Source organism: Bos grunniens, chromosome 19 (genome assembly GCF_055505025.1).
Source record: "Bos grunniens cultivar Pamir isolate PY7600 chromosome 19, Bosgru_T2T1.0, whole genome shotgun sequence".
In the NCBI taxonomy this organism is placed as follows: Eukaryota; Metazoa; Chordata; class Mammalia; order Artiodactyla; family Bovidae; genus Bos; species Bos grunniens.
This window is the reverse complement of record NC_141183.1, coordinates 57,998,201-58,025,678: the sequence shown is the minus strand read 5'-3', so window position 1 is coordinate 58,025,678 and position 27,478 is coordinate 57,998,201. Positions and strand designations below refer to the sequence as shown.

General features: G+C 49.2%; 1 protein-coding gene and 1 long non-coding RNA gene across 5 annotated transcripts in view; one reads left to right on the top strand and one right to left on the bottom strand.

Annotated features, from left to right (window-relative positions):
• HLF (HLF transcription factor, PAR bZIP family member) overlaps positions 1 to 27,478 on the top strand; it is a 54,370-nt gene that overhangs the window by 11,479 nt on the left and 15,413 nt on the right. The window contains exon 3 of one of the 4 annotated variants that reach the window (XM_086360898.1): positions 9,265 to 9,348. The exons of the other annotated variants lie outside the window; for them this stretch is intronic. Coding sequence (XP_086217024.1) covers positions 9,265 to 9,348 — 84 coding nt within the window. The remainder of the gene's footprint in view (positions 1 to 9,264; positions 9,349 to 27,478) is intronic. 4 annotated transcript variants of the gene reach the window in all.
• LOC147352787 (uncharacterized) lies at positions 5,762 to 6,511 on the bottom strand. The gene is made up of 2 exons (XR_015148383.1): positions 6,386 to 6,511; positions 5,762 to 5,818 (listed from the first exon to the last, which is right to left on the bottom strand). It is a non-coding gene; the product is annotated as an uncharacterized LOC147352787 (long non-coding RNA).

Genomic DNA, 27,478 nt, shown 5'->3' with positions numbered 1-27,478 from the left:
TTGGGGAAAAACTATACAGTACTTGTTTCTGTTAAATTGGCTTCTGGTGGATACACACTCCATGACTTACTATGAAAATTCCAAAAATGTTTTCCTTCCTTTCTGACTTTAACAAGTATTGTCACTGTCTCAAGTTCCTAGCCATCCAGCTCATAATGGGAATCCAGTCTCATTGTCTGTCCTGAAAAATGGCAGTTCCATTGTCAGACAGATCTCCTAAAAGTTTTGTTTTTAGAAGTTTAATCTAGGGTTTTTTTTTTTTTTCCATTAATGATTTTTGGAAGAATGCTTTGGAATTTGGGGTCTTGTAATAAGAGACGGCTTGTGGCTAATTAAGCCCCTTTCTGTCTCAAATCTTGCCCGGGAGACCCTAGATTCCTAAAAACAATGAGCGCATGCTGCTGCAGAAAGATGCTCCAGGGAGCTGCAACACTAAATCATCTGTGACAAAATGTTCTCTTAGACAGTGGGATTGCATAAATGGCTCAGCAGAAATAAGCGCCTTGGCAGAAGCTTCTTGAGTGGGAAACAGCAGTGCTTTCTTCTGTAACTGGCTCTGGGTAACAGTCTGCTGGGAGGTCCTTGCTGGGGAACCCACGCATGGGCCGTGGAGTAGAGAAGGAAAGCTTCCCTGCCGCTCTGTAAGTGTTTTCGCACTTAATGGAAAGAGTTAAGTGAGACTGGCCATTCAGGCCCAGTAAATGCCTCCTGAATTGAATGGCAGAGTGAAGGTTTGTTTGGCGAGGGATGCCACCAGGCCCTGGCCAATGGGAATCAAGGCTGTAAACCAGATGAACAAGATCATCTAGATAGGCAGTAATCAGATTACCCAGAACAGATACTTCAATACCCCAAGACAGGAAGAGTTATTCTAAGGAGAGTGGCAAAGAGTCAAACTCTGTCTGCCTAAAGGATTGATCAGAAGACTTAGTTCACTTTAGAATGGATTTATTGTGCTATGGGTTTAGTTAGAATCACGGAAGGAGATTATGGAGGCTTTTACTAGAGAGAACTTTTAAAATAGGATGGAGATCTCATATCCAGTTCGAATATGCCAAATGCCACTGAAAGATTTATGGAAGAAAGAGTAAATAATATAAAATGTAAAGACAGAAATAAAGCCTTGATAGAGTTTCTGAGGATAGGAAAAGGAAAATTTGTAGAACTGACGTCATAGGAATTTGGTAGAATTCATTTCATCATGATTGATTTCTTTTTATTAATATGCTTTCCAGGGGAGTTGTGGGTTTTTTCCCCTCATAGAATCTAAAGTATGTTTATTTCAAATGACCAGTAACACCTGAATGATTTTTTAAATGATATTTATATTCAGGTCAAAAATATGTTTAGCATTGTAAATGAAGTTAACCCAGACATATCAGGTCTCCTAGTGATATTTAGTTACTGGATTCCTTAGACGTTTAAAGGTAAAAGATGCGAAGTTTCAGTATTACAAAAATTAAGTGTAAAGAAGCAATTTGAGTTTACTTACATTCTACTTATTTCTCTTTTTATCCTCAAGCTTACTTGGCAGTAACATTGCATTGATTCACATTTTGTGATCATTTGATCTTGCATCGATCAAACTTAAATCTGGATCTTTGTGTTCTTTGTAAAGATATTACCAAACAAATTAATTATGCAAATAGAATTTTAGAAGGCACATTGAACTTATTTGAGTACTAAACAGGCTTTAAAGGCCTTCTCTGTGTCTATACATCCACGTTCTTAACCACAGCATGTATCAGCAAGGAGTAAAGGAATTTCTCTCATCCAGCTGCGTCAGTACTTCAGGTTAGTGTGACCAGCAAGCTGTGGCAGTTTGTCTGTCTGCCCTCCCCCACCTTGTCCCCATCTACTAAAGTTTCATCTTTGTAAGCTTACATTTTCACATAAGTGCATGGAACCAAACGAGCATTTTTGTTCATTTTCATCCCATCAGAGAGGATGTTGTGCAAGAGTGGTGTTTTCCCCGAGGATTTTCCTCATGAACTCATCACCTGCTGGAGCAGACTCCTCTCCTTCTTCCCTTCCCCTCACTGGTGGGCAGCACAGTGTGGTTATAATTCCTGTCTTGGTTTAGATCTTCGAGCCAAGATGGACCCGCTCTCTAACTCTTCTGCCTTTGTTTTCTCCTCTGTAAGTGGGGATGGCGAACACCCGCTTGAGCTTCAGCGGATTCCTGGAGGAGTAAACGAGATGCTCTGTGGAAAAAGTGGTCAGTCTGAATGGTAGCCATCGCCACTTTCATTTGCTCTACAATGACGGGTTTTCTCTTTTCCTACTTCCATCGTCATCTGTGGACACTTACGTGGGAACGGGTTTTGTGCTGCAGCAATCATGGCCAGCAGTGATTGCTGTAGCCATGCTCTCTGCCTCTTGTATGGAGAAAAGGGTGATGGAGAGGCCGAGCTGGGAGCGTCCTCTGTACTGACCTCAGTGAGCAGATATCCAGCCCCCGCACCCCGACAACCCTGTTTGTGGTTCTGTAACAGTACATGCTGTCTTTCTCAGGCAGCAGTGTCTTCCGTCTCCACCCTCCTTGCCATCCTCTGACTCTGTGCCTGGAAGACCCAGAGAGACTAACGGGGGAAATGGGACAATTCATTTCTCTTCGTGCTCTCAAGCTTTTCCAGTGTGTTACAGGGTTGGGGACTGGGCTTCTTCTTTCTCCTTTCTGGTGACACCTTTGGGTCATGGACTGGAAGACTGGCCGTGGCCCTGCTGTGGGCAGCGGGGTGTGGAGCAGAGTGAGACCGTGGGCTTCCATGGTAAAAATCCCCAGCTTTCTGCTCCCCTGGTGCACATCTCGCAAACATTTTCTTAACCCTCCCTTCAAGATAAAAACATGGCAGAGGATGCCTCCAGAGAGGGCAGATAGAGCCTTCTGTCAGAGTAGAATGGAAACCAAGGAAACAGAAGTAAATGATTTGGAAGAAATGTGTGAAAATAGTTTTTACACAAAGGGGTGAACTAGAAGTCAATTAACTTAAGACTCGGGATTGACCTGTTATGACCGTCTTTCAGCCAGATTAGAGATCTGGCCCTCTTGGCGTGGGTCTTCATACAGTACAGAGGGCACTGTACACATCGGTGTGGCAGGATAAGCCTTTTCAAGGCATAACAGTCCTGTCTTAAGGATGGTGAAGTACATCAGCATCAACCTAGGCAAGACTTCCCTCTTGGGAGGGGAGTTTGATTTCAGGGAAAGCTCCCTCAGCCTGATTTCACATCCAGTCACACACCTCTGAGCTTTTATAAAAGACTAGACACCATGCTCCTAAGTTTGAATGAACTAAACGCTATGACATCATGGCTGTACTCATTATGTGTTCAGGCCAGGATGGTGCTGAGCATTTAGTGTAAGGGTCGTAGGAAATCAAGTCACGTTAGAAATGAAATTGGTTTCTGGAATTTACTCTGCTCCCAGGAGCATTGACTCTTGTGGATCCATTGCCAAAGCACGTTTTCTCTTTTCTTCATCCGTCTTTCCATTCTGATTACAAGCTGCTTAAAAATAAATGTAGGCCTATCTCAGTAGCCCAAAACCATGGAGATCAGGATTAAATAATTTTAAGGCAGAAATAACAAGCTTTGATTAAGACGTTCAGAAAAACACGGTCCTAATAGCATCTGCACATTCCTTTTGGATCCTTCAGACACTAAACTAAGCGGGAGCCCGAGAAGCCGTGACACCCTGGGCAGATCACTTAAACTCTGAGCCCTGTTTTCGCGTCTGGAACATTGCAGTCTTATTTCATAGGAATGCTGTGAGGGTTGAGTGACATTAAATGGGCTAATTGGTGAACAGATCTGGAGAGTTGTCCCTCAGTGTTAACTCAGAGTGAGAATCTAGTATTAAAGCGCCACTTTGAGGCTCACTGTTAGATTTCTGAGTTGCTAGGCTGAGTCTTTGCAAGCCTCCTGATGTGTCTTTAGATACACTAACAGATCTAATGTCTGGTTTTAGCTGTGCCAAGACCACCCTCTCTTGGTTTATCAGCCTCTCTTGGTTTCACCTCTTCATTTGTAAGATGGGAGTAATCTATGTTTTTCTAACTTACAAATAAATATAAGATAGCCAATTAGAAAACTGACCAAATTAAACTCAAATCAAAGTGTAAGTTCTGCGAGTGTTATTGTTTCCCTTGGGTTTTAAGTGGCAAAGGGGAAAATACATAGCAATAATTGCAGGGCAGGCCATTTACAAAACACTGAGTTTGGAATCAGCTAATCTAGGTTCTGGCTTCCCAGGGGGTGCTCGTGGTAAAGAAGCCACTTGCCAATGCAGGAGACATAAGAGACACAGGTTCAGTCCCTGAGTTGGGTAGATCCCCTGGAGAAGGACACGGCGGCCCACTCCAGTATTCTTGCCTGGAGAACCCCACGGACAGAGGAGCCTGGCAGGCTGCAGTCCATGGGGTTGCAGAGAGTCAGACATGACTGAGCGAGTTTGCACACACACTCGCAATCCAGGCTCCAGGCCTGGTCTGCACCGATGGGTGGTGTGTCTCTGGACAGGTCACTGAATCTCTGAAGGCCTCAGTTTTCTTATCTATCAAACACAGGTGCTATTTTAAGCTCCATGACCCTGAATTATAAGGTTATTATGAACTAAAAGACTAATATTCAACTTTTGTTGCAAAAAATGTAAATTTTCTTGGGGTGATGGTACCACTCCTAAGCTGGTCAGTAGATTGAGAGTCTGATGTTCTGCCACTCATAAAGGATGACAGCATTCAAAAAGTAAAACTGAAAAGCAAAAGATATTTGACACCATTTGGGGTGGGTGGGGGGAAGGCAGCAGCATTAAAGCTCTTTACTACCTAAAACTCGGTCTTCATCCCGTTCTGAATGGGAACTACTGACTTCTCTCTGGTGTTCAGCATTCCAGAATAACCCTGAAAGCAAGTTTTCTGGCTGAAATCACTGCTCCAAGGGTTAGAGTTTTTTTTTTTTTTAAGTGGTGTTTTATTAGCCAGAGAAATAATTTTTAAAAAAGAGAAGCAGGAAAACCCCAAGGCCCACAGCTAGCTCTGATGGAACTTCTCTGGAGGGCTGCGGCCCGTTGTGCCCTGGCCTGCCCCTCTGGGTGGCCGGGTTTTTGTGTGAAGGAACTTCCCATGCAAGCCGGTTTCTCCCCAGCCATTTTTGATGGATTAGGAGGTACCTGGAATGTCTTGAAAGACTGAAACTTGGTCTGGGCTCAGTGGAAAGAGCTCTGTGATGGATTAGGGATGTCTGATGGATTAGGAGGTGCCTGGAATGTCTTGAAAGACTGAAACTTGGTCTGGGGTCAGTGGAAAGAGCTCTGTGATGGATTAGGGATGTCTGCTCTGAGCGGAGGTAGGACCTTGTTTGTGCCGGGTCTTTGCTGTCCCGACTGGGCGGGGTGGGAGGATCCTTTGGGACTTGTCCTTTCAGTGGGAAGAAGGTCAAGGACTTCCGCCAGTGCTGTTCCTGGTGTCCTGGGAAAGTGCTTATCCAAGTCCCTGGCAGGTACTGTTCAGCTCTCAGCAGGAGTCTTCCTCCGGTTAGTGTCGCAGGATGGAAGAAGGGAAATCTGTTGATTCTGTACCATGGTCACAGGACCGGTGTTGAGGGTGGAAGGAAGCTGTCATTCCAGCGGTCACCATCAGATTCTCGTGGAAACTTCAGCACGCAGACCAGGGCACTCGCCTTCCCGCAGGGCAGCTGTGCACCGCGGAGCCCTGCAGACTGTGGCGGCGGAAACCCAGCCCTCGGAAGGACCGGGAGGCTGGGCCCTCGGGACACTGCACACTGTGATTCTTGACGTTTAAAACAGAAGTTCTGTTACCTGAAAGAGCATTGGAGAATTTACCAACCTGTATAGGTTTGAGGATGACCCTCAGGTATCCATGTTAGCAATTCTGAAGTTGACTTCTCTTCCCCTTCAGAATGTGCTGGATGTTTTTGTACTCTTGATATGCTTTCCTAGCGATGTTTAAACTCTTCAGATTTTCCTTTTTGTAAAGCACACTCAGGGGGAGAGTAGAGTGGTTTTTGCAGCTCCCCCAGTGTGGTTCCCCCAGCCAAATGTCTTGGAGACCTCCTAACTTCCTAACTTTAAATCCATCAGCCACACTGTGCGTGCTTGTGTGTGCTAAGTCACTTCAGTTGTGTCCGACTCTTTGTGACCCTATGTAGCCCACCAGGCTCCTCTGTCTATGGGATTCTCCAGGCAAGAATACTGGAGTGGGTGGCCATGTCCTCCTCCAAGGGACTTTCCCTACCCAGGGATCAAACCTGCATCTCTTGTGTTTGCTGCATTGGCAGGCAGGTTCTTTACCACTAGCGCCACCTGGGACCACAGGCTCGACCACACTAAAGGATTAATAATAACTGCAACTTATTGAGCACTTACTGAGCACTCCCAGGAGCCAGGGTCGCTGTGTAACAAGGGTCAGTTGCAGGAGTGAATGGGGCCGCGCGTGAAGTGGGCTCGAGGTTGAACATTGTCTTTTGAGAAGTGACAGGTTCACTGAACGTGGACCTGACTTCCTCTGCTACTGTGGTTTCCTGCCGTTTCCAGTGCCTGCACTTGGGCTGTGCCTACGATTAACTTTCAATTATCCTGAGGCCGATAAACCAGTTTGCAGATTAACCAAGGTGAAGGCTCACCTGGGCTTGGGAGGTACTCATCAATTCAGCTGCCCCACAATTAGCTGGTTCTGGTTGACTGCATACCCCGTGGTCCAGGAGCCTGAGGGCTGGGCTGCTGCAGGGGAGGAGAGCTAAGTGCCAGTGTCTTCTGGGACCTTCCATCCCTTTCCATCAGGGGAGCCCACAAGCCTGGCAAGTCCTGCAACCTCCAGCACATCCCCTGAGACGTTCGGAAACTCCTGGGGCCCCAGGGCTCTGCCTGTGCCCCCAGTACCTTCCAAGTTGGGGAGATCAAGTTAGCTAGAGGGCACAGTTCCTTTGACAGTCCTGGAGAGGAAGTGATCTACGGTGTTGAAAGAGACTCAGCAAGCAGGGGCCCTAATTCCCCCTTTCCTCCCCGTGAATCCCCCACCCATGGTGCCCCCAAACGTGGGTTTGCAGGCTTGAGTCCGTGGGCAGTGGCTACCTCCTGTGGTCAAAGGAGGCTGAGGCCACAGTGGCAGTGAGGCAGGAGTGGCCCACAAAAGCGAGGCGTGTGCCAGCCTGGAGCATACACAGTCTAACCCCGAAGCCAACCTCCTGCCACCCTGGGAGGGATCTCAGTTGTGGGGGAGGAGCCTCGAGTCCAGGGTAAACTCCACATCTTGAGAAAGTGCCCATGAACTTTGGTCTCTGGCCCGTCAAGGAAGAGCAAGCCTTTGCTCAGGACATGCTCGCTGTGCCTCCGTGGATTATCTGATGTTTAAGCAGCTTTCGCGCAGGCGCCTGGCACGACCTTTCACCTCTGACTCGGGGCTCATCCCACACCTGCCCGGCCTGGCCGCCCTGGGCGGTGCAGTCGAGGTTGCCGACCGCTGCAGCCCTCCTCAGCCTGGCCGTGGGTTTCCTCGGGTCCTTCCCTTTGGCTCACGTTTTCCCAGGGCTGCCTGTGTGTACAGTCTAGATATCACATTTTATTAACACAAAGAAATCTGCTCTGGCTGCCTGGCTCTTGCAGTCACATGGAGAGAAATGTGCTCCTTCACTTCGCCAGCCCGCAGCTCTGTGCAGAATCCAGCCGCGGGCTGGGCACCGCGCCAAGCTTACATTTCACTTTGGAACACACTTTCGCATCACTCCTTGGCAGAACATCCACGGCGGCGTCTATTTGGGGAGTGAGTTAGAGAAGTGTTATTTCCCTCTTATGAGTGTCGAGAGATAGGACCTTTAAAGCATGTTTGACTGGTCCCCGTCCCTGACGTCTTAAGGGGGCCCAGGTAATGCGGGGACCCAGCGAAGCATGGCAGCGGCGGGCGGGAGAGGCCTCCTCCAGGTTCCCCTGTTTCCTAAGTCAGTAAACATAGCCAGGACTGCCTGGGACAGAGAAACTCAGGCCAAGGTAATAACATCAAAACCAAAGTCCTGGAACTCTTGAGTAAACTAGTGACCCTCCCAGATAAAACAACTTTGTTGTCCAAATCTTCCTTTCCAAAGATCTAAGACTTTTCAAATGCTGGTCCAAGGCCAGCCATTGAAAGAAAGAGCTTCAGCAAGCCTCCTGGAATGGCAAACACTGTTAAAATAAACAAACGAACTTCTTCCATTCAGTTTTCCCTTACTGGTCTATTTTTATTTCTGCCCCCCCCACCTTGGTACTTAACATTTTGTAATCCCCTCCCTTCTGCACCTCTGCTCCCATCCTCACCTCACTTTTCTCTGGGACTGAGCTCATTGTTTCGCCTTCAATAACACAAATATCTAATTTCAAAAAGAGGAATTGGGGGAAAGGGGTGGTGTAACCTCCTCTTTTTGGTGTTGGCTCATACACCATTCTTACAGGTGGATACCTAAGCCTGACTTGGGTTTGAAAAGAACTTTGGTTCTGGAATTTTAAACCCCGATTAGGAAAGATCAGAATGGTCAGAACACAGAGATTCATTGGAATCATACTTACCTCTCTTTTCTCAATGAAATTGACCCCTCTTGAAACAAACAAAAAATTGAAAATAAACTCTTTTTTTCCACATTGTGCCAGCCCATACATCCTTTGGGGATTTCTCAAGTGCCAAGTCTTATTCTGATCCTAGTGTTGACTGCCTTGGAATGTTGCTTTTGCTGTCAGTCCCATCTAGCCAAACAGCAACTAATAAAGATTTAAGAAACTTTTTCATCCACAAGATGCATACGGCAGCTGCTGCTTCATAGAACAGAATGCCACGGATCCCCTCCCCCCATGAGAAGGGTGCCCAGAATCTTGGGGACCAGGATGCAGGCTCTCCTGCCAGGCATCTGGACAAGTTTCTCCTTACTCTGCAGAAGGGAGGGGGCAGAAACCCATGCCACCTGTCTCCAAAACCTGAAGGTAATTAGCTTTAAAAATAATGCCAAGTTCTCATGGTGATGGTAGAGGCCTCAGCACAGTGGGGGGTGGAAAGAGGGCTACTTCACAGAGTAAAACTGTTGCAATCACATTAGTCATTTCAGGTGAGGTCAGACAAGGTTATTGGAGAGATGAAAGTTGCCCTGCAGTTTCAAAGAGATCTCCTGAAAGCATTGAGAAATGGTTGAAGTTCAGAATCTTTGTTCTCCTTCCCCTTATAAGCAAGACAGGTTTTTTTTTTAGGGTTTTTTTTTTGTCTCTTTTTCCTTTTGGATGGGCAGAAGCTCTGGTGGACGACGGGGATGGTCTGATCTGCAGTCTGGCGGGTGTGTTGTGTGGGTCACCTGCTTTCTACGTTGGCCACGGTGAGTGTGTAAGCTCTTGGCTCGCTGCCATCTGCCACCCAGCAAGATGGCACCTCGAGGTGGCTACCCTCTGCCCTTGCTTGGGGGAGGGTTCAGGGAATGTAACTTGATGATATAATTAACTGATGTAATGCACACTGCTTTTCTTACTGCTTTGAATGGCAGGACACTTGCCACTCAGAATTGACTGTGTTGGGACTTTGAAAATCAGTAGATTAAGTGGCTGGGCCTGGGTTTGACCTAGTCTCGTGCCAATGTGGGTACTTCCGTCCCATGAGAGTTTTGCATAAAACAGGTGGTGGTGTGTTGAACCCCATGTTCCCCAGAGCACTTGTGTGGACTGTACCCCTGCTCATGGGTGTCCAAGAGACAGGGATTGGGCGTTTCTCTCAGGCACCAAAGCCCATGCTTTGCCCCATGGTTGGTGTACGTGCTTCCCCAGTCAGCATTTGTTGAGTGAGTGAGACCGCAAAGACGTTACTTTCACCATAAATGGTTTTCCAGGAGCACTTGTGCTCACTTCAATATCTTCGGCAGAATTTGGTTCAAAATGGCAAGTCTGTATGGAAGGTCCGGGGGATGTGATGAGCTCCTTTAGGGCAGCGCTGAGTCAGGGTGGTCTTGGAGGAGGGGCCGTGCGTACAGACCCTGGTGGACGGTGATGGGGTCAGGGCTGACCTCAGGGCTCCAGTGAGCTGCTCTTTGGGCTGTTTTCTGATAGGTTGTTGAATAGCCAAGGATGAGAGATTACAAACAAAGGTGGGTACTCACTCAGCCCTGACTTTCCATGCCAAGTGGCAAGCCAGCAACTCCAGACTGTTCCGTGTCCCCAGATCACCTGTAAGAGTTGTGAAACTCATTTAACAGGTACTTAATCGGAGTTTTAACTGGGCAAGTAAGAAGTCCCATGTTGGGTTGGGGGAAGGGAGGAATGGAGAGGAATCCCAGTTTTTTGAAAAACACCAACTTATAGTTCTTCAGTTAGCAGATGCAGAGGCCTCTCCAGTGACACGTTAGGATGTAACTCCCCTGAGCATAGGGTTTGTTGGTTTGAGGAAGGCTGCTCTGTCCTCACCAGCCAGTGGCTGGGGCCTCTGAGATAGACAGGGCCCTGCTGGAAGGAGAGGGGCTTCGGGGGCCAACCCTGTGCTGAGGATGGCCTGGGGGCCGGAGCTGCCCTTCTGGCCTCCTGTCCTCTGCCATGGCAGGTCAAGAATTAGATTGGGTTTTGGCTGGATCTGTGATGTCCTCAACAGTCTCTGAGCAGAGTTCATTCTAAGCCCCCTGCCCGCTGTGTGCCCACACCAGAAAACGCAGTGTGAAGCTTCTGGAGGCCCCTGGAGGTGTGGGACCCTCCCCCACGTGCTGCTGCTGTTCAGTCTGCTGTGTCTCAGTTTAGTAGAATGTTGGGGAAAAGAACCTCCCTCCTACTAGGGTGAGGTCGCAGAGGCCTCTGGAGAAAACAGAGCAGAAAATTATTCAAACAACTGCGGCATTTGAAAAATCATTTTGAGAAAGGTTTAAAATATTTTTTAAAAACTGCATAGCAAGCACCCTTCCATTATCCAGGGTGAATTAACATCTTGGCATATTTACCATGTATGTTCATATATAAATGTATGTATTGGTTTATGAACTTAAAATGTTACAGATCAAGTTGTGATTTGGGGGGAACTTTTAAAAAAGAGCCATGTATAAACTCATAAGGCGGAACATTAATAATTCCGAATCTGCTTTCTCGGGTGCAAATCTGTCCTGGCCCTTTGGGTCCGCCGTATTAATAAATAAGCCTGGCTTGAGTCTGGTTAGGAAGGCCAGGCTGGCTCATAGGAACACGGCGTTCCGCTCGGTTAGCCTTTGTCAGAGGGGGGCAGGCGGCTCGTTGGCACAGAGTCCTGGGTGTCTGCCTTTGGAATGTGAGGGGAGTATCCCTTCACTTCAGGGGAGACTGCACCAGGGCCATCTTCCCTTGGTGCGGAAGAAAAACAGACAAACGCACAGAGCAGACGTTCAGAGAAGAGCGTGGTACAACCCAAAGCTGCATGGTGAGCTGTGATGCCCGCTCACCCCAGGGCACCCAGCGTCACAGGGGAGGCCCGTTAGGTGAGGCAGCCGGACCGGTCACCCTCGTGCCTTCTTTCTTGACAGCTGAAATCCTGAGAGTCAGGCAGTCTGCAGTGTGCACCAGTTTTTCTCTGAACACAGAGCTTCCTTCAAACAGATGGGTAAAAAGGAACAGTGTGATTAACAGCTAATCCTTCTCTAGTATTTACTGTAGCCTGGGCTACAAGCTAGACTGAGTGGTTTTACATGTACAATTAAAACTCAAAGCAAGCCCTGGGCGCTGCTATTATTGGTACTAGGTAGGTACTATTATTATGCTCCTTGCACAGAGGAGAAAACCAAGGGCCGGAGAAGGAGCAGACAGCCGACGGAGTCCGGTCAGTGGGCAGCCGGGCTGGCTGCGGCACCTGTGTGCAGGCCCACCCTCCTGTTTCCCCGCAGGAGATGCTTGCCTTCATGGAAGGTGGAGAACTCCCGGGACCTCGGAACCCCCGTGTGGATGGCATGACAGTGTCAGGCATCCTGGGGACCTGGGTGTGGAGGGGATGCCAGCGAAAGGACCCCCAAACCAGGCCATGCATGTGTCTGTGGCTGCACTGAGATCACACCGCCCCGGCCTGGGGAGGCCAGCTGTCAGAGCGCAGGCTTCCCTTTCAAATCATAGCGGATGTGACTTAAAAATGGATTCTGTGCTTTGGTACGGCTCTCAAAGCCACAGAGCCTTCCAGTCCGATCTTAAAAGTGAACCTCAGTGAAGTGGTAAACACAGCCATCCCGGAAGAGTCAGGGACACTCTAGAGGCTTGGCAGCACGCAGTGCCTCTGTGCCGAGCTCGTGGCGCGGTCTGCGGAGGGCGGAGGGCAGGGGCGGGCCCCCAGGGCCCAGGCTGTGCTGATCTGCCCGGTGCAGCAGGGAGGCCTGTGGGGCCCAAGAACACCAGTCCTCCGTGCTGAGATTTCCTTCCTCAGCCCTCCCGAGCGGCTGGCACGGAGAACCACGCACGGCCATGTGGACGTGCCGGGCGGCAGCTCTGTGCTGCGCCATCCGCGGGTGGGTGAAGGGAGTGCGCACCTTCACGTGCTTTTCAGAGACATGCTTACCGAGAGCTCCTTGCAGACTCAAAACGTGGGGAACGGGTGTTCACAGAGTCAGGTAGGTGAGGAGGCTCAGGGCGTGGAGCCGGCATTTGGTAAATATTAGTTCCCTTCCCCTTCCTGTGTGTGAGGCAAGTTGTACAAGTGAAGCATCAGCAGTTCAGATGCAAAAATAGAGCTCCATGTGAGGATGTGGCCTCTTTTCCCTGCGTGTGGACCAGATGTCAGGCTGCCTGGTGAGGACTCCAGGAATGTGACAGCTTCCTTCTTCGGGGCTTCACTGCTTCTCCCCATATGGAGGAGCCTCCCTCTCGATGCACTTCTTGGATCTGAAAAACAAGAATGAAAAAGAGGATGGTATAAAAGTCTCAGGAATGAACTTTCTGTATTCTCCTTCTTAAAAAAAGCATTTGCACATGTGTTCTTTGGCTCTTACCTTCAGGTTTGATACCTGGTCACCACATCATTATCCCTGTTACTTAACATGATAAAAATTAATGGAGGATCACAGCAAATGAACCTTTGTTTTCAGTGCATTTATCCTTTTCCTTACCTGACATTTACTGAGGGCCAGCTGTCAGGCTTTGAACTAGATGTTGGGAATTCAGAGATCAGGAGGATGTTATCTCTTGAACTTGAGAAGTTTATGAACTACAAAGAGATAGATAAATAAATGTGACTAAAGTGTATGGGTCTTCTCTGGCAGTCCAGCGATTAAGATGCTACACTTCCACTTCCCTGCTGGTTCAGATGGTAAAGAATCTGCCTGCAATGTAGAAGACCTGGGTTCAATCTGCGGGTTGGGAGAGCCCCTGGAGGAGGGCATGGCAACCCACTCTAGTATTCTTGCCTGGAGCATTCCATGGACAGAGGAGCCTGGTGGGCTACAGTCCATGGGGTCGCACAGAGTCGGACACGACTGAGTGACGAAGCACACTTTCATTGCAGGGGGCGCAAGTTCAGCCCCTAGTTGGGGAACTAAGATCTTATAAGGCACATGCCATGGCCAAAAAATAGAGGGGGGTAAAAAAAAAAGTACCACTTGGAAAGAAATGAAAGTTGTAAAGAAAGAAAATAGAAATTAAAAAAAAAAAGGTGTTAAGGGTATGGACAAAGTGAAGTCAGGAAGGCAAGAGTGGTCAGCTCTGAATGGGGTGCAGAGAAATGATCAGAGATGAACTGTGTCTTGAAGAATGAGCTCAAATTATTCAATGTGAAGTACATATTTAAATGACTCATTGAGTTTTTCTTGACTGATACTAATTTCCATTAAATACGCTCAAGAATTAATTCAGATCATAGCGTTAAGGGACATGAGACTAAAATTTTAAAATGAGAGGGAAAATAATAAAAAGAATGTATATGTGATGAATACCCAGAGAAGCGAGGCTTTGGTGTGTGGTGAGGGGTCGGGGGTCTGCACTCCAGGGCAGCTGAGGCACGTGTCTCAAACGTGGCACATTTAAAGAAGTTGGGAGGTTAGAGGCGGTGAAACTGATGGAATTTGACAGTTGCTGTGGCAACACACCCACTTTCAGAAAAGCATTTGGTGGGAGGGGAGGAAAAGGTGTGGTCCTTGCCCTGGGCTGCCTTACTCCCCACATTGCCTGTTCTGGCCAAAGGTGAGGATGGATTGAGAAGGACAGACGCCCCACGTGGCTGACTGTTGTCTGCTTTTGTGGAACTGACTCTGGAATAAGATAAGGAGATAAGTAAACCAGAGCAGACAACTGGGGACCATTTGAACAGGAGCGGGCGTTCTGAGCAAGCCCATTGCCTTCAGGAAAACATCTCCCAAGCACTGTATTGGAATATATTGAATGACCCATGGATTTCTGTGAAAAAATGCACATGGCACAAATGTGTGTAAATCTCCCCTATGGAAGCAGCAGCAAAGAATGCTGTTGGCATAAAAAAAGAGTCCTGAGAGGAGCAAAAAGACTTTGGTTTATGAAAAATTGGTTTTGAAAAGTTTTGGCCCAAGAGCTGGGTGATTGTCTCTGCGGCGCCACCTTCTGGCACGTCAGAGGTATGACATGGTGTGAATCTCTATGGGTGGTGGGTTTCCTTACTGGCTTCCATGTGCTAGCTACTTACCTCCACGTGGGCTGTATCTTCAGACCTTTGGTTCAGGACTCAGCGACACAACATCAACAACAAATTGGTTCTCGACTTCGGCCTCATGTGAGACTCTCTGGAGGAGCTTTTTGAAAAAAGTTATTTAAAATAATTTAATTACAAAAGAAATAGTTCAGTCGCTTAGCGTGTCCGACTCTTTGCAACCCCATGGACTGCAGCACGCCAGGTTTCCCTGTCCATCACCAACTCCTGGAGCCTGCTCAAATTCATGTCCATTGAGTCGGTGATGCCATCCAACCATCTCATCCTCTGTCGTCCCCTTCTCCTCCCACCTTCAGTCTTTCCCAGCATCAGGGTCTTTTCCAGTGAGTCAGCTCTTCGCATCAGGTGACCAAAGTATTGCAGCTTCAGCTTCAGCATCAGTCCTTCCAGTGAATATTCAGGACTGAGTTCCTTTAGGATGGACTGGTTGGATCTTCTTGCAGTCCAAGGGATTCTCAAGAGTCTTTTCCAACACCACAAATCAAAAGCATCAATTCTTCAGCACTCAGCTTTCTTTATAGTCCAACTCTCACATCTACACATGACTACTGGGAAAACCATAGCTTTGACTAGACGAAGCTTTGTTGGCAAAACAATGTCTCTGCTTTTTAATATGCTGTCCAGATTGGTCATAGCTTCTCTTCCAAGGAGCAAGCGTCTTTTAATTTCATGGCTGCGGTCACGATCTTCAGTGATTTTGGAGCCCTCCCAAAATTAAAATCTGTCACTGTTTCCATTGTTTCCTCATCTGTTTGCCATGAAGTGATGGGACCAGAGGCCATGGTCTTAGTTTTTTTGAATGTTGAGAAGTAATATATGACCAGTGTAAAATACAACTTGAGTTCCTATATCTCATTCCCAGATTTAACAGTCAGCAGTGCCTTGGATACTCTTCCAGACATTTTCTTTGTGTGTATAAATACATGTGTACATATATTTATAGAGAGATTGATTGTGTAGAGAAGTATGGAAATATACGTATATGCACACACTATACGAAGAATATGTACTATACATAATGTTATGCAACTTGCCTTTTTTGCTTAATGTTTTTTGGATATCTTTCCATATGAGTATATGGAGCTCTCCTGGCTGCATGGAATTCCATTGTCTGGATGTGCTGTAATTTATTTAACAAGTACCTTTAGCTTGTTTTCATCCTTGGTTGCCATTCTCCATACATTCAGCATATTTAAAGTGTAAGTCCCTAGATGTGGAATTACTGGTTCAAAGTGTGTAGGCTCTAAAAGAATTGTACTAGTTCCTATCAAAAGTGAGTGTGAAGGCTATTTCTTCTTTCATTAAAAAAATAAATCAATAAAACAAACTGAAAACAGAGAGTTCCAGGCCCCATTTTCAGAGCTTCTGACTGAGGTGGGAGAGGTATTTGAACATCTATATGTTTTAAAGCTCTGCAGGTGAATCTGGGCCATAACCAGGGTTACCCCCTCAGACAGGGGGTAAAATTAGGAACCGTGCTCCTAGGTGGTGATGCCTCGGTTATGCCCTTTCAGATCCAAATAGCAAGGCTTCCCTTTTGGTGGCCAGCTAGTGGGTAATTCCTTACTGCGTGGCCTCAGATTCCATTAGAAGAGACAGAGTTTGTGGATATGAAAGTCAATACCTTGCTGTCTGACTTCAATATGAAGAGCCCCTGGCCTGGCCCACTTTGGGGAGTAACAGTGTCTCCTTTCTTCTGCTTAGTTAGCTTCAGGAGATAGAGAGAAAACGGACATCTTTTCTTCAGAGAGCCCGTTGTAAGCATCCTCCGTCTCGGGGAATGACTCCTCCTGCACAGCGTGTGTCAGAAGAAAGTCTCCGCCTTCATTGCTTTCGGTCGCTCTCCTTCTGTCCTTTGAGGCTGTGCTCTGCCATCCCCTTCCATGCCTCTGTCCGTTGAGCTGTGCCAAGAGCGGCGTCCTTGCCCGCTGGCATCAGGGCATCACGTCTCGCTTCACGCCTCCCACCCGCTGGAGGGATACATCCCTGTCCCTCCGTCCCTGTCCGATACGTCTGTCCTTTCATTTTTGAGGAAACACCCCTATCCCTGCCCATCTATTGTTTGCCCACGTGTCTTTTCAGTTGGTTTCTTTCTCTCATTCCCATGTTTAGGTAAGAACTGCCTTTCGTTAGCTAAGGAGTTTCTATCAATATTAGGAAATCTGAGTTGACTGGGGTGGTGGGGGCGGGTTGCACGCTGGAATGACAAAGGTCACGGAGGCGCTGGGCCCCGCTGGGTCCACCGAAAGGTCACAGACTGTGCCGGGCCCCCCGTCCCACGCGTGGTCCTGGCAGGCCCTGGCCTGAAGCTCGAGAAGGGGTTTCGCAACACGAGGACCCGCACGAGTGTTTGATGCTGACTTGGTCCTCGTTTCTGTTTACCCAAGAGGCACGCAGACCTCACCTTGTGCCTGGGGAATAGAAAGGCAGATTTTTGTCCCATATAGATTTTTCTACATGAGGCAGGAGCCAGATGGGTTTAGCTTGGCTAATCTTAGTGCAAGCTGGAAAATTCCAATTTTTCCGAAACAACACATTTCTAAGAAATTGTCTGGTTTAGAATATTATGCTAATATATGTAAGGGAACCACATGACTCTGGGCTGACTTACAGCGAGGCTTATAAATACGTAGGAAAATGTACCTGCATCTCCCTTGTCCCCCACCAGCATGGTGGTGGCAAGGACTAGATTCCGTTAAGCCCCTCCATTTTTATTGCTTGTCAAAACCAGTGCCTGTTTGGCAAATATTCCGTTGTGTAGGACTTAAATTTATTTGAGAAAACCTGAGTGTCTGCCTTTCCCAAGTCTCGGCATGCATGACGCATGCTCAGTGAATGTTGATTCAGGTTTTACATCGCTGGAAACAGTGTGTGTTGCTCTTTAGTCTTCCCTTCTCCTCTGCCCAAATAACCGAGACCAAGCTATCACTTCTTTAAAATGCAGTTCCTCCCATGATACCTCATCACCAAGGTGTATGCCCATCGGACGAGAGTACCCATGCCGGGAGCACCTACGTGAAGCAGAGTGCCCGCCTTGCCCCGGATGAGACGCTGGGTGGGGTGGGGGGCACACAGTGCGTTTTGTTCAGGTACCAGCTGACTCTGTGGGGTTAAGCTGATTTCCCCCTCCCCAAGAATCCATATCCCCGAGATAGCAGAACCCCACCCCACACCCCCACTGCGACTCCTGTTGCCTAGCAACACTTATTTAGTAACCTTTCAGAATCATCATTAATACTGAGGAAGAGAACCTCCCTGCTCCATGTTACATACACAGCCTGCGCACTGCAGACTTCTCTGTTGTGGGCTGGAGGGGTATCTACGGGCATTTTTTATCTGTCATCCTCTGTCCAACATACACTCTCCAGACCAAGAGTGAATCAAAAGATGTCACGAGGACTTTAGGGGACATCAAGGCAGTGGATGCAAAGGAGCCACTCTAGGCTGGTCGCTCAACATCCCTCAGAGAGAGCTCCCCCAGAGGACGCGGAGCAGACATGGACATCCCGAGGAGCGGGTCAGAGCCCCGGACTCCGCCGCACGAGGGGTCCAGGGGAGGGCTGCTTGGCGGGAATTGTTGGCCATGGCCCGTGGTATTCCTGTTGTAGTTTGGGCAGGTGTCAGTGGTGGCGGGAGTGTAGAGAGAATAGGGCTTTGGAAGTAACCCAAGTCTGAATGTAAGCTCTTGTACCTCACTGGTTGCTCGACCTGGAGCCAGTTATCAAGCTGTAACGCGGCGAACCCTCGCTCAGTCAGCCCATGACACCAGCTTGTCCAGGAATGAGTCCACTTCCTGCCTTTCTGTCCTCTCCAAGAACTGTCCGCAGACTCCTCTAAAGCTCCCATCCCTGGAACGTCAAGATTACCCCACGGCCTTTTCTCTGATTTTCTTCTTGCCCTGTATTATCTCCCAGGGGATCTCGAGGCTGTGAAATCCGTGTCTCTAGTTACAATTGCGCTTCTCAGGCCTGGACTTTTGCCTAAAGCTGAGGTCCACATCCTCCGGGGTCTCCATCTGGAGCCCAGAGGTGCCTGGATTTGGTGGAGCCACACACTCTGACTTTTCCTCTGAAAGTGCTCAGGGCGCCGACTCCTGGGTCCCGGTGAGTTTTATCACCTCCTTTCTGGCTGTCCAAGCTGGAACCTGCTCTCTCCTGCGCTGCCTCACAGATTTACGGAGTCTCATATTGATCCTACCTCATCAATGACTCTTAAATCCAGCCTGCCCTCTCCCAGCGTTGGGGGAGCTGCTCAGCACGTCCTGCCTCCCCTCTGATGCCTCCTCCACTGTTGCCATGGTGTCACCTCATCACTCACTCACCAGCCCCTTGAGGGTGAGATCTGGCCACCGAGGGCCCCTCTCTGTCCGGTCTCAGCTCTTCCTTCCCCTCTCCTCGACCTCTAAGCTCCAGCTACCCCCTGCTCTCAGTTCCCTGCCTGATCCAGGAGTTCTTCAACATCTTCATGGCCTCACAGATTCTGTTCTCTCTGTCTCTTATCACCCCTTATCTCTTTACTTGTCCAGCCAATGTTGAGAATCCTCCAAGATGCCAACTCCCTCTGAGAAGCCTTTCCCAATGTCCCTGCAACTCCCTCCAGGGATCTGGCTTAGTGATCGGCCTTTGGCCTCCACCCTGTGGTTCCCTGAGCAAAGCTCTCCTGTAGCACTTAGCACCTGCTGTGAACACCTGTGTGCTTACAGTGTCCACCTCCAGGCTGTGTGCTGGGTTTTATTTATGTATTTTCACAGCTTGGCTTCCCTGGTGGCTCAGGTTTGATCCCTGGGTCAGTAAGGTCCCCTGGAGAAGGGAAAGGCAACCCACTCCAATATCCTTGCCTGGGAAATCCCATGAACAATGGGCTACAGTCCATGGAGTCACAGTGTCCAACACCACTGAGCGACTCTCTCTGTCTCTCTCTCTCTCTCTCACACACACACATACACACACACACACACACACACACAACAAAAGTAAATACACAACTAGGAAACTGACAGCTCTGCTGGATTAAGAACATGCAAACTTTTGGTGCTTCGCTGGTGGCTCAGACAGTAAAGAATCTGCCTGCAATGCAGGAGACCCGGGTTCAGTCCCTCGGTTGGGAAGATCCCCTGGAGAAGGAAATGGCAACCCACTCCAGGATTCTGGCCTGGGAAATCCCAGGGACGGAGGAGCCGGGCGGGTCCATGGGATCACAAAGAGTCAGGCACGACTGAGCAACTAACACACACACGCTCAGAACTTAGTCCATAGTAGGTCTTAGTAAATGTTTGTTAAATCAATGTTTTAGTCAACAAGCCTTTGTTTTACTTTATTATTATTATTTTAAAATATTTATTTGGCTGCACCAGGCCTTACTTGCGGCACACAGGATCTAATTTCCTGACCAGGTTCAGATGCAGGCCCCCTGTGTTGGGAGTGGAGTCTTAGCCACTGGACGGCCAGGGAAGTCCCAACAAGCCTTTGCTAATCATCTTCTGTGCAAGGCATTGGCCAGGCCTTTGCCTGAAAAGATTTCCAGTGTAGTTTGAGAACAGATAATTGCTTAAAAGCTATAGAGTCACTTAACCTGAGAAGCTTCCAGGCCAGCATATGCTTGCATGAGATATGATATAGATATTAAATGTGAGGCATGTTGGACGTTGTCACCAACACTGGGACAGTCAGTGGGAGGGGGGCTTGACTTAGACCTTGAGGGGCGGTCAGACAGGTAGAGGTGGAGACGATGAGAAGCAAGAGCATCTGGAACAGGGCCAACCAGCGTGGCTGGACTGAGAGCGGAGCAGGGCTGAGGTCATCTCGGCCTCTGGACAAAGCTTGGACCAGGTGGCAGAGCGAGGCCGCTGGCGGCCTTGATCGGGTGGAGGTGCTGTTTGAAGTGCTCAGGACAAGCCTGCAGGGGGCAGGGGGCCCAGCGAGGAGGGCACTGCATCAGCCCAGGTCCTCAGGGATGGCCTGTCCCGCCTCTGACGGATCTGAACCAAGATGCACAGCCTCCCCAAGACTTAAGGATGGTTACTGCTAGAGCTGGAATGACCTTTGCTCTCATCCTGAACTCGCATCTCATTATATAACTGGTGCTCAAACCAGAGCCCAGGGGGTCTCGCCCACAGTCCGCGTCACTGGCCTGGTCTCTGGATTCCAGTCCTTTTGCATGAGATGGGCGTGGTCCACACCTGAAGCCTGAAGGAAGAAGAGATAGGAGACGGCAGCGTCCAGGCCTTGGGAGACCCAGGGAGAGGGGCTGGTGGTCCCTGCAAGCTCAGCCTTTGAGTTCGGTTCCCAGCGGCAGTGAGTGACAGGCCTCGAGTGGCTGCACCCTGACCAGCGCAGGACTCTGAACTCTGGGTAGAGAATTTCAGAGTGCGCTGGCTGGGCGCCGAGGCAGGAGGCCTTAGCAAAGCTTATTTACTTTTGGGTGCTCAGCCTTGAGACTCTCACAGGAAAGAATTTGTGTGGATCGCCTTGAGAAGCCACACCTGAGTCCTATTCATGTTCACCCGGAAACTCAGGCTTTCAAACAATTCTGTTTCTCTTCCTATGTTTGTTTGGATAGGTTGAGGGGTTGGGAGAGGAGGAAGGGTGTCGCTCAGGGGAATGTGGGCCATTTGTTTGCTGCCGGTTCCGGGGTTTGCCGTGGACGTCAGCAAGCCCTGTGCTTACCTCGTCCCCGAATCCAAATAAAAACTCACATGGCCCAGGGGAGAATAGTCAGTTTAATAACTCGCCCTGGCAGCACTTTGAAAACTGCAGGTTTCAAGTGACTAGACCTGCAGATTTTCACCAACTCGGACAATTAAAGAGGCTCCAGGGACCTCAGCAGTGCTGACTCCAGTGGTGCGTGTTGTCATTAGAAACGGAAAGAGCCTCCGAAAATAGCCTCCAGGTATGGAGAGCTTGCTTCTCTGCTTGATGAGAAGGTAGCCCCATCCTAGCGGGACCTCCATAAACTGCATAGTGGCTCAGTTTCTCCGCAGGTACCATGTGCCCACTGGCCCTTGGGGCTCTGCAGGGCTGTCAGGAGGGCAGGACGAGGCCATCGACACTCCGTGTGCACTTGAACCAGGTCCAGAGGCAGCGAATAACGCTGGGCAGGAGCCGCTCTGGTGTCTGCTCCTCCTCGGAAACCAACATCACCACTGTTTCCATGCAGGGGGCCGAGGAAGGGCAGAGGAGGGGAACCCAGACCCCGCTTCATCCCCTCCAGATGCCTCTTGTCGCTTGTCCTCTGTCCCATGGAGATGCAGAAAGGATTGACATGGTCATTCTAGATGAGAGCCCTCATTCCCTGGGCGGCCTGGGGAGGATTACAGCCACGCAGTTCTCAGAGGGTGTGTCTGATGTGCAGAGCATTCAAAGGCTGGGCAAGCAGGCAGTTGGTGGGATTCAACCTTGCACTTCCCAGGTCTTCACCCGCCATGCATTTCCTGCAAGTGCAGAGGAACCAAGAGGCCTGCTCTTGTGCAGCGGCATGCCATGACTTGGGATGGAGTGAGCAGAGACAGGAGAGTACAGGGGAGGACCGGGCACCATTTCCCATCCGTGGCCCTTCCGACTCACCTGTGGTTGATGGGGGGAGGGAGGGTCAGCGTTGCCAGACCTGGAATCCGGCCTGCACCCGCTGGCTTTGGTCTGTGGGGCTGTGAGTACATTTCCGGCCACCTTTTTAATCCCCTGCACCTGGCGATGGCATGCGCCCAGCAGGGAGGGACTCTGGCCCTGGGGAAGAGGAGCTGGAGGGGCTCTGTCACTTCGTCTAGGGAACAACGGTGTGGTGGCCGGTGGGCCCACGCATGCCTGGACCCCCGGCTGGAGCTTTGGTGCTGCTGCGTGGCACTGAGTGCCAACGGGGGAGGCTCTGAGCCCCTCAGCTGTCAGTCGGCTCAGGGAGGCAGGTTTCTTGCTGACTCCACTGGCAAGATTTGCGCTGATCCACACCCTTGGAATGAGAGGGCTTGCTAATCCAGCCCTGGCCTCTGCCAAATCAGGAGCTGCCAGATCAAGTCAGGGCCATTTTGGGTACTGGAGCGCGATCCCAGAGCAGCGTGCTTGTCCTGGACGCAGGGTCACACTTGGTGACGTCCAGCAGGCTTTGCTCGGGTGGCAGCTGGCAGGCAGTGTGTGCTGGAGGGCGGGGGCGCAGACGCTGCCGTGTGGCCACCCCACACCGTGGCCAGTGCAGCCAGCCCCGGGGAACTCACGAGAGAGCAGGACTCTGCGTGGGGGAGCGGCTGGCCCCGGTCACAGAGCTCGTTAGGGGCAGGTGCACCCTGAGTCCAAGTCCATCTGTGCTTTCAGGCGAGCCCAGCGGTCTCCAAAGGATGGGTCAGAGGGGACGGACAGAGGCTGGAGCAGGAGCCTGAATGGTGTTTCCCCTGTCTGTGCCCAAACGCAGACCCAGAGTTAATTAGCGTGCTGACCACTCAAGGGTGTAGATGTAAAACACGCTCCCCCGTGACATGACCTTTGCAGCCACATCCCATAACAGCACAGACAAGGCCTGGTCTCTGGCCATCCAGCAGCTCTTTAAAGATGATGAGTGATATATAAAGATGCCTGCATGATATGTAGCCAGGAGCCCCGGCCCTCTGGGCCATTAGTTGATTTGTTGCTGAAGGCGTGTCCTTGGCATGAGCGGCCGTTCAGGAGGACCGAGGTGGTGGAGGCGGGGAGGGAAAGGAAACGGGGCGGCTGGCTGCCCTCATTCCTGGGGCTCTCGTCCATGCCTGGGGGCATCCCTGCCCGCTTGGGGAAGCATCCACGCCCAGGAGCATGGCGCGCCCTGGGAGACTGAGCCCCACCAGTCTCCCTCCAGCTTTCCAGCTGCATGACTGTGTGTGTGTTGGGGCGGGGGGGAGGATGTGGATTTCACCTCTGACCCTCCTCTTCCTAATCCGTAAATTGTGGGGCAGGCTCATGGGTCAGTGGGAAGTTGTCCATGAGGCCAGGAGACCCAGGTCCTGACACTGAGCTCAGTCGGAGAGTACAAAATCCCTTGCTTTCCTTTAAGGCATTTCTGTGCTTAAGAGCTTGGGCTTTAGAATCAGAAGAATTGGGAGGTGAGATTCTGTTTCATCTACCAGTTGGGCAATCTTGGTTCATTATTTAGCATTTCTGAGTGAGTGAGTGATAGTTGCTCAGTCATGTCCGACTCTTTTCCAGCCCCTGGACTGTAGCCTGCCAGGCTCCTCTGTCTCTGGGATTCTCCAGGTGAGAATACTGGAGTAGGGTGCCATTCCCTTCTCCAGCATTTCTGAGCTTGTCTTAAACTGTCTGGAAAAAGGGGGTACTAATGATTCGAACTTACACACATATCTTGAGGATTAAGTGAGGTGGTACATGGGAGGGGTACCTAGGGGGGTGCTGACCACTGACCTTTGCTCCTAACAGCGACTTCTCAGTGGGCGGAGGCCTGTCCACCAGCCCACAGGGCAGCATTTCACTCACTCTCTCAGTGAATGGAGCAGACAGACCCTTCCTTACGTTCATACATAATGGGTTGGTTTGGCTTCTCAATGTTGTGTTTTACCCATGTTTCTGTGGAGAGCCCATTTCTGTGGAGAGCCCATTACTGTGGAGAGAGTGTTAGGAAAGAGCTGCTTTGATCAAACTGATCTTTATAGGGACCTTTCAGTGTATTTGTTCTGCAATCATGGACAGCACTTACTGGGCACCTTGTCTGGATTTGGCACAAGGGAAGTGTATGTGTGTGTGTGTGTGTGTGTCTAAAACAGAGACAGAGGGATTTGTTTTTGCCTTGAAGTTAATGTATCAGCCAAATAAGGCTCAGGACACTAGAAAAGTGTCAAATGTTATGACAGATTCACAGCTGCTGGAATTGAAAAGGACTCTTTCAAATCTAATGTTTGGTTAAGCCTTTTCTTTCTCCTCTTCTTCCTTTTCTGGGGGCTTCTTCTCTTTGCAAAATGAAGCAAAGTCCAATTTTAAAAGCTCATTTTTATTTCTGTCTTTGAAAGTAAAAGAGGCTCATTATAGATAATTGGTAAAATATAATAAAAAGAAAACATATTTCCCCAAACAGTCCTCATTATGAACCAGGGGTATTTATTTCCATTTGTTCAGTGGTTAGTATTAAACGTCTCCTCCATGCAGGCTCCTTCTAGAAGCTGGGGATACAGCAGCAAAGAAGACAAGGTCCCCATCCCCTGGTTCTTACGTGTTTGTGGAGGGAGGTCTCTGACCAAGTCAAGCAAATACAAAAGATAATTTGGGGTAGAGATGCATTTTGCAAAGGACATGAAACAGGGTGGTTTGGTAGTTGGGGCAGAGCAAAGTCAGAGAGTGAGGGGACGTGGCTTTTGCACCGGCGACTAAAGGACGGAGAAGGGCCAGGCAGGCAGTGCAGGGGAGAATGTTTAGGTTAAGGAATCCTGAGGACCCAGACCTGGAGGTCCTGCTTGGGGCCTGAGGAGCGGAGGGAAGGCTGCATGACTAGGCCTGCGGGGTGCGGAGCCTTGAGCGGCAGTGCAAAGTCTTTGGAGGGTTTCAGATGGGAGGGTGACCAGCATAGGTCTGTATTATTTTTTTTATGTTTATTTTTGGCTGCACCACGTGGCATGTGGGATTGTAGTTCCCCAATCAGGGACTGAAACCACGCTGCCTGCTGTGTCAATGCAAAGTCTTAACCACTGGACCACCGTGGAAGTCCAGGTCCATTTTTAGAATGTTTTCCAGGCTGTGTGGAGAGTCCATTGTGAGGACTCGAACGGAAGGGGGGGAGCAGTTAGGAGGATGAGAGAGATGCCTCCCAGGTGGCTCAGTGGTAAAGAATCCGCCTGCCAATGCAGGAGATTCGGGTTTGATCCTGGGTTGGGACGATCCCCTGGAGAAGGAAATAGCAACCCAGCTGCCTGGGAAATCCCAGGGACCAAGGAAGCTGGTGGGCTACAGTCCATGGGGTCACGGAGAACTGAACGTTACTGACCATGCACTCACACACACACACTCAGATGCGCAGTGAAGAAACCATGAAGCTTAGACGAGGAGGTGCAGTCTTTTTATTCAATTTTTTAAAAGTATCTGGGATCATAGTATTTATTTATCTATCTATATTTTTGGTTGTGCCAAGCAACTTGCAGAATCTGAGTTTCCCAGCCAGGGATCGAACCTGCAGTGGAAGTGCAGAGTCCTAACCACTAGACTACCAGGGAACTCCTCATACTCTGCTGCTGCTGCTAAGTCACTTCAGTCATGTCCGACTCTGTGCGACCCTAGAGACAGCAGCCCATCAGGCTCCCCTGTCCCTGGGATTCCCCAGGCAAGAACACTGGAGTGGGTTGCCATTTCCTTCTCCAATGCATGAAAGTGAAAAGTGAAAGTGAAGTCGCTCAGTCATGTCTGACTCTTAGCGACCCCACGGACTGCAGCCCACCAGGCTCCTCCATCCATGGGGTTTTCCAGGCAAAGTACTGGAGTGGGGTGCCATTACCTTCTCCGCCTCATACTCTGGATATTTCATATTTGTATTTATATGGAGACCACTGACTACTTCCCAGGCACTGTGAATTATGTTGAGCACTTCATCTATCAGTTAAGTTCAGTCACTCAGTTGTGTCCAACTCTTTGCAACCCCATGGACTGCAGCACGCCAGGCCTCCCTGTCCATCACCAACTCCCGGAGTTTACATAGACTCATGTCCATCATGGCATCATTGGTGATGCCATCCAACCATCTCATCCTCTGTCGTGCCTTCAATCTTGCCCAGCATCAGGGTCTTTTCAAATAAGTCAGTTCTTCACATCAGGTGGCCAAAGTATTGGAGTTTCATCTTCAACATCAGTCCTTCCAATGAACACTCAGGACTGATCTCCTTTAGGATGGACTGGTTGGATCTCCTTGCAGTCCAAGGGATTCTCAAGAGTCTTCTCCAACACCACAATTCGAAAGCATTAATTCTTCTGCACTCAGCTTTCTTTATAGTCCAACTCTCACATCTGTACATGACTACTGGAAAAACCATAGCTTTGACTAGATGGACCTTTGTTAGTAATGTCTCTGCTTTTTAATATGCTGTCTAGGTTGGTCATAGCTTCTCTTCCAAGGAGCAAGCGTCTTTTAATTTCATGGCTGCACTCACGATCTGCAGTGATTTTGGAGCCCCCAAAAATAAAGTCTGTCACTGTTTCCACTGTTGCCGCATCTATTTGCCATGAAGTGATGGGACCAGATGCCATGATCTTATTTTTCTGAACTTTTAAGCCAGCTTTTTCACTCTCCTCTTTCACCTTCATCAAGAGGCTCTTTAGTTCTTCACTTTCAGCCATAAGGGTGGTGTCATCTGCATATCTGAGGTTATTGATATTTCTCTTGGCAATTTTGATTCCAGCTTGTGCTTCATCCAGCCTGGCATTTTGCATGATGTACTCTGTATATAAGTTAAATAAGCAGGGTGACAATATACAGCCTTGACGTACTCCTTTTCCAATTAAGCAAATGAAAGAACTCAGCTGTAATTCTAGCACCTCCACTAGCTTTGTTTGTAATAATGCTTCCTAAGGCCCACTTGACTTCGGATTCCTGGATGTCTGGCACTAGGTGAGTGATCACACCATTGTGGTTATCTGGATCATGATGATCTTTTTTGTATAGTTCTTCTGTGTATTCTTGCCACCTCTTCCTAATAGCTCCTGCTTCTGTTAAGTCCATACCATTTCTGTCCTTTATTGTGCCCATCTTTGCATGAAATGTTCCCTTGGTATCTCTAATCTTCTTGAAGAGATCTCTAGTCTTTCCCATTCTGTTGTTTTCCTCTATTTCTTTACCCTGATCACTGAGGAAGGCTTTGTTATCTCTCTTTGCTGTTCTTTGGAACTCTGCTTTCAAATGGG